Source organism: Euprymna scolopes, chromosome 28 (assembly GCF_053919585.1).
Source record: "Euprymna scolopes isolate OS-2025 chromosome 28, ASM5391958v1, whole genome shotgun sequence".
In the NCBI taxonomy this organism is placed as follows: Eukaryota; Metazoa; Mollusca; class Cephalopoda; order Sepiida; family Sepiolidae; genus Euprymna; species Euprymna scolopes.
In genome coordinates, this window is record NC_136509.1 from 72,810,153 (window position 1) to 72,816,446 (window position 6,294).

A 6,294-nucleotide genomic window follows, 5' to 3' on the forward strand; every position below is an offset into this window, starting at 1 on the left:
TCTGTGATGGGCCTAACAAAATGTCTGATACAGTCACCCTTTCGGACCTTTAGCTCCACCTGGCGAACCTTTCCGTCTTTGCTGGGAATGACCTTAGTTACCAACCCTAGTGGCCACTCATTCCTCTTACATTCTTTGTCTTTGAGAAGCACCACATTTCCAGGGAACAGATTCGGGGTGCTTTCCCTCCATTTCCGGCGGGTCTGTAGCAGAGGGAGATACTGGGTTTTCCATCTCTTCCAGAAGGTTTGGGCTAGGTGTTGAACGTGTCTCCACTGCCTCCTAGAGGCATCTTTAGAATTAAATTCACCAGGTGGTGCTGAGAGCGATCCAACTTTCTGTGTGAGTAGAGTTGCTGGGGTTAGCAGTGCTGGGTCCTCTGGGTCGGTAGAAACCGGCACAAGCGGTCTAGAGTTGATAATGGCTGCTGCTTCTGCCAGAAAGGTGGTGAGCACCTCATTGGTCAGCCGAGTGCTGTTGTGTTGCGCCAGCATAGCGTCGAGGATTCTTTTTGTTATACCAATCATCCTCTCCCATGCTCCACCCATATGGGGTGCATGAGCAGGGTTAAACAGCCAAGTGCAGCCTGAACTTGCTAGATGGTTTTTAACTGCGTCGTAATCTAGATTGGATGTTATTCTCAATTCTTTTTTAGCTCCCACGAAATTGGTGCCTTGATCCGAGCGGAGAAGTCTGACTGGACCTCTGATGGCGAGGAATCTGCGCAGAGCATTAATGAAGCTCGAGGTGTCGAGAGACTCCAATACCTCTATATGAACTGCCCTGGTGGTCATGCATGTGAAAATGGTGGCCCATCGTTTGGAGTGAGCCAAACCTCCCCTGGTTCGTCTAGAGGTAACTGGCCAAGGTCCAAACACATCCATGCCCACGTTGGTGAAGGGAGGACTGAAATCCATGCGATCCTCTGGTAGGTTGGATAGTTTCTGAACTTGCACAGATCCCCGGAGCCGCTTGCATCTGACACAGAAATGAATTACTCTACTGACGCATCTCTTGCCACCGACGATCCAGAAGCCAGCTGCCCGAACCGCACCTTCTGTCAAATGACGTCCCTGGTGATGGATACTCTGATGGTGATGTCGCACTAGCAGTGTAGCCACGTGATGTTTTCCGGAGATGATGATGGGATGCATCTCTTCCTGGGAAAGTCCTGCTCTTCGCGTGCGCCCTCCAACTCGGAGGAGACCCTGTTCATCTATGAATGGATCTAGAGTCTTGATTGTGCTGTCCGAGAGCAGTTTTTTCGACTCCTCGAGACAGTTAATCTCTGTGGCATAATCGTATCTTTGTGCTGCTTTGACCACAATGTTTTTTGCTTGGTTAAGGACTTCCACTGTAAGTGTTCTGCAGCAATGCCATCCGTTGCAGGCTTTATTGATCGTATTTCTCTTGTTGAATGTTCGTGCAATATGTATTAAATGGGCTACAGCTCGCGTAACGGCAATCCACGATGAAAACCTCTCAAAGCGTTCAGAGTTCAGACAAGAAGAAGAGGTGTGGGTGGTGAATGTCGACACCACTTGACGGATCTCAGTGTCTTGATCGGGGTCGATTAGGTGATAAGTCTGGTTACCATCATCAGGCGTCGAGGTTCGAGATAAAAATGCTGGCCCATTTAGCCATGGTGCATCGTGAAGTCGGATAGCAGGAACCGACCTAGTTCCACAGTCTGCTGGGTTTTGGTCGGTGGGCACATAGTGCCACTGTTGGGGTTTGGACGTGCGGCGTATCCTCTGGACCCGATTGGCAACATAGACGTAAAAGCGTCTCACCTCATTGTGGATGTAGCCAAGGACCACTTTGCTATCCGTGTAGAAGGTGGTGTCAACTTCCATGTCCAGCTCCTGGTGTACAAGGTCCGCTAGTTCCACAGCTAGCACGGCTGCGCATAGTTCTAATCTTGGTATGGAAGCTTCGGGCTGGGGGGCTAACTTGGTTTTTCCCATGACGAAGGCAGTTTCACAGCTTCCATTTCTAAAGGTCAGCCTTAAATAAGCAACAGCTGCAATGGCCTTGGTGGAAGCGTCTGAAAAAATGCAAAGCTCTCTACCTATCGCGGTCGAAGGGGACATAGTGGCATAAGACCTGGGTATGCGTAGGTTGTGCAAGTCCTTCAGGGAGTCTCTCCACGCAGTCCATACCTGATGCCTTTGTGGTGGTAGTGGAGCATCCCAATCGTTGTTGTCCATGGTCAGGGTCCTCAAAATAAACTTGCCTTGAACCGTGACTGGGGCCACAAATCCAAGTGGGTCGTAGAGGCTGTTGATGGTCGACAGAACGCCTCTCCGCGTATAGGGTTTATTGGGGTCATCCACCGTGAAAAAGAAGTGGTCGCCTTTTGAATCCCAATTAAGCCCGAGGCTGCGCTGCATTGGTGCTGCTTCGTCCTCCAGGTCAAGGTCCTTGCTTTCAGTGGCATGGTCTTCAGGAAGGAATGCTGCCATGACGGCACTCTTGTTGGACGCAATTTTGTGCAGTCTTAGGTTAGATTCAGCTAAGACAGATTTAGTTTTCTTCAGTAGGGAAATTGCGTCTTCGACGGTGGGAACGGACTTTAAACCATCGTCTACATAAAAGTCTCGTTCCACGAATTCTCTAACAGCCTGGTCGGAGTCAGGGTGTCCTTGTTGCACTGACTGCCGAAGACAGTATGTCGCCACTGCTGGTGAAGGCCTGTTTCCGAACACATGGACGTTCATCTGGTATTCTGCGACAGCTTTGGTAGTGTCGTTGTCTTTGAACCAAAGGAATCGCAGGAAGTTCCTGTGCTCTTCCTTCACCCGGAAACAGTAGAACATTTGCTCTATGTCCGCCATAACCGCGACTAAGTCTTTTCGAAAACGCATCAGGACGCCTACTAGTGGATTGATAAGATCAGGCCCAGTCAATAAAGTATCGTTGAGCGATACCCCATTGTACTGCGCGCTGGAGTCAAACACCACTCTGATCTTTCCGGGCTTCTTGGGGTGGTATATTCCAAACATGGGAAGATACCATCTTTCCTCTTCAGTGGCTAGGGGAGGGGCAACCACAGCATGCTTATTTTTTAGCAACTTATCCATAAAGAGAATAAAATCGTTTCTCAACTGCGGTTTTTTGTCGAACTGTCGAGAAAGGGACAGAAGCCTGTTGATAGCCTGGTTTCTGTTGTTTGGGAGCCGTTGTCTGAAGGGTTTGAAAGGTAGTGGGGCTACCCAACTGTTGTCGGTGTCCCTTTTTAAATCTTGGTCCATGATCTCTAGGAATCTGAGATCCTCGACAGAGGGTGCTAGAGTTTCATCTTCCTTCGTGAGTTGGAATACTGAGTGACCCAACCTTTGATGTTCGGGCTGTTGTACCACAGCTAGAGGACCGTATGTTTCCTTAACGTGGATTAAGTTAGGGCATGGTTCAAAGGTAGAAGGGGAGCTTCTACAGAGAGTGTTAGTGAAGAAAACGCTCACCTTTCTGTTTCTCGTTCTACCGGGGCAGATATCGCCTACCACAATCCATCCCAGGTCCAGTTTTTGTGCGTGGGGAGCACCAGGTGGGCCGTTAATAGTCTTTCGCACCTTGTGAGCCTCAATCACATCTCGCCCCAGGAGTAGTAAGATGGGTGCCTCCGGATCCAGTGCAGGTACCTTGTTTGCGATGGCCGCTAAGTGAGGGAGATTTCGAAACACTTCATGTGTTGGTATCTCTGATCGGTTGTCCGGAATGTCGTTACACTCGATCAGAGTTGGCAGGGTGTAGGTGGCCTTTCCGTCGAGCGATTTCACACTGTAACCTAGGGCTCTCCTGCCTGATGCTTCCGTGGTTCCGGCGCAGGTCCTTAGGGTGTAGGTTGAAGTGGGGCTCTGGTCATTGAAATAGTCGAAGAGTTCGGAGCGAGCCAGGGATTTGTTGCTGTGCTCGTCAATCACAGCATACGCTTTGAGTGATTTCTCTTGACCCCTTAGACATATGTTCACGAGGCAGATCTTTGAGCAGGACCGCCCGTTCAGTGCGTCTCCGCAGATCTGTGAACAGTTTGTCGATACATTTTCCCTCTCCCCGCCGTGCAACGGCAAGGGTTTGGTGTCGGTTCGTTGAGGTGTCGAATGTGGATGGATGGCAGTTGCGTGGTTGTCACTGCCACACTCTGAGCACTCAACGATGGCGTCGCATTCCTTAGCCGCATGCTTTGTGGTGGAACAACATCTGAAACAGATCCCATTTCGTCTGAGGATGTCTTTTCTTTCGGCCAAGGGTTTCTTCCTAAAGGCCCAGCAGTTTCGAAGAGGATGAGGTGTCTGGTGGATGGGGCAAAAGCGGTTGCAGTCCTTTGTGTTTACTTCGATCCTATGAACCGAGACTTGGTTCACTTTCTCTGGCCTTTGAAAGGGTTGGACGTCTCTCGTCCGGTAGAAGCTAGGATCCGTTCGGTCTTCCGCTTGCTGTCTTATGAACGCAGTAAAGGCGGAGAATGGGGGAAACGACACTTGGTGCTGTCGTTTGTATTTCGCACCATACGATGCCCACTTGTCTCCTATAGAGGGCGGAAGCTTGTCAACTATTGGCCAGATGCCATGGGCAGAGTCTAAAGCAGAAAGGCCGGGTAAATCTCCGCCTTCCTTGAGAGCTTCAACCTCGGCGAGCAGATCACTTAAGTCTCCGAGCTTTGTGTAGTCTCTCGTGATTTTAGGGAATGCTTCAAGTCTTTGGAAAATGGAGCTTTCGATGACTTCGACAGCTCCGTAGTACCTATCCAGCCTCCTCCATATCTCCGATAGTCCTCGTTCTGGTTGGTTAAAGTGTGCTGTCCTGAGTCTGTCGGCTTGGTCCGAGGAGTGTCTACCGAGCCACTTGACCAACATGTCTATCTCCTCCCGTGGGGAGATTTTCAGTCCTGAGATGGCATTAAGGAAGGAGTACTTCCAGGCCTTGTAGTCTTTCGGTTGGTCTGAGAATTTCCTTAGATTTGAGGAGAGTACTTCCCGACGAGCCATGTACAGTAACAGGTCCGAAGTTTGATTAGAGGGAGGAGGCTGATAGTGTTGCCCGAGAGGAGAGGGAACTGGTTTCTCCGACTGCTTCAGGGAGTTCTGGCTGATGATATAGTCGGCGGTGCGCTGCACGGCGTCTAGGGGGGTTGGGTCGAGCCTCGAGCCGGTTTTGTGGCTGCGAGAGGAGACAACCGAATCCTTGTCTCTGTTGGAGCCGGTGGCTGTGAGAGCCGCGTCTTTCCGGGCCTTTATTTTTTTTAGTTTAGTTTTTATTGCCACTTCTTTCGCCCTAATGCGCAGCATTTCGAGCTCCTCTTCCAGGTCTGCCTCACTGTCGATGAGGGCAAGATGAGCCTTGGTATTAGCACGTGTTGAAGTGGACGACTTGGTTGAGTGCGAAACTTCCGACCGCGTGTGGTAGGAAGGAGAGGCAGACATATTGTCCAAGGTCGGCAACGTGGAGAGAGTTTATAATCCGTATAAGTAGAAGGTCTGTTGCTACACTCATGTAGCCACGTGGTTGAGAATTCTGCTGCTCCGTGTCCGATAACCCACTCAATACAGGAACCAGAGATTTTTTTTACTGTTCTGCTCCTCGGCATTTATTCTTAGAAATTTTGCTTCAGCATCAGCGTTGATACATCGGCCGTCAGACTGAAGAAATCGTGCGTCAGGCAGGCAGTTTCAACTCAAATTAAATCGACATAACAACGTATTACGCTGAATATGTTTTATTAACTAGGTAAAAAAAATCTGAAACAAAACAAAAAAATAAGGGCATTAAAATTTAGATAAACAAAAATAAAGTAGTAAATAAACATATATACATATAAGGCACTATACGCCATTGAACCGTGCCGAGATAACGACGGCATTATTTTGGAAGTCATTTACGACGTGGAGAAAAGAGAATATCGTAACTATTCCGTGCTTTCACCTAACAACACAGTGAAAGGTTTCGTATTTAAAAAATAGCTTGGTTAAACAACGCTTAACCACGTGAAACAAATCTGTGCAAGCAAAGGAACAACTTTAAATAGACTAAAGAAATTACAACTTGGTTCAGCATGGACCAAAACAAAAATAAAAGAAATGGAAATAAAGAAAAACACGTAAAATAAAATAAACAAATAAATAAAATGAGTGACTAAAAATATTGTCCGGCAAATAGGGCAAAAGTGTAATGTTCTTTAAAAGGAATGACGGAGTCCAACGTACCTCGTGCTGTATGGGGGGGGGGGCGATTGATCAGAGCGAGGAAAAACGCGTGCGATGCGTCTGAAGTCACATTAAAAAAGGGCTCACTTAG

At 48.6% G+C, this 6,294-nt stretch overlaps 1 protein-coding gene across 1 annotated transcript in view; it reads right to left on the bottom strand.

Annotated features, from left to right (window-relative positions):
* LOC145249414 (uncharacterized) overlaps positions 1–5,423 on the bottom strand; it is a 5,463-nt gene extending 40 nt beyond the window's left edge. The window contains exon 1 of the mRNA XM_080110966.1: positions 1–5,423. This exon is cut by the window's left edge and continues 40 nt beyond it. Coding sequence (XP_079967092.1) covers positions 1–5,423 — 5,423 coding nt within the window.
* Between the last annotated feature and the right edge of the window lie 871 nt (positions 5,424–6,294).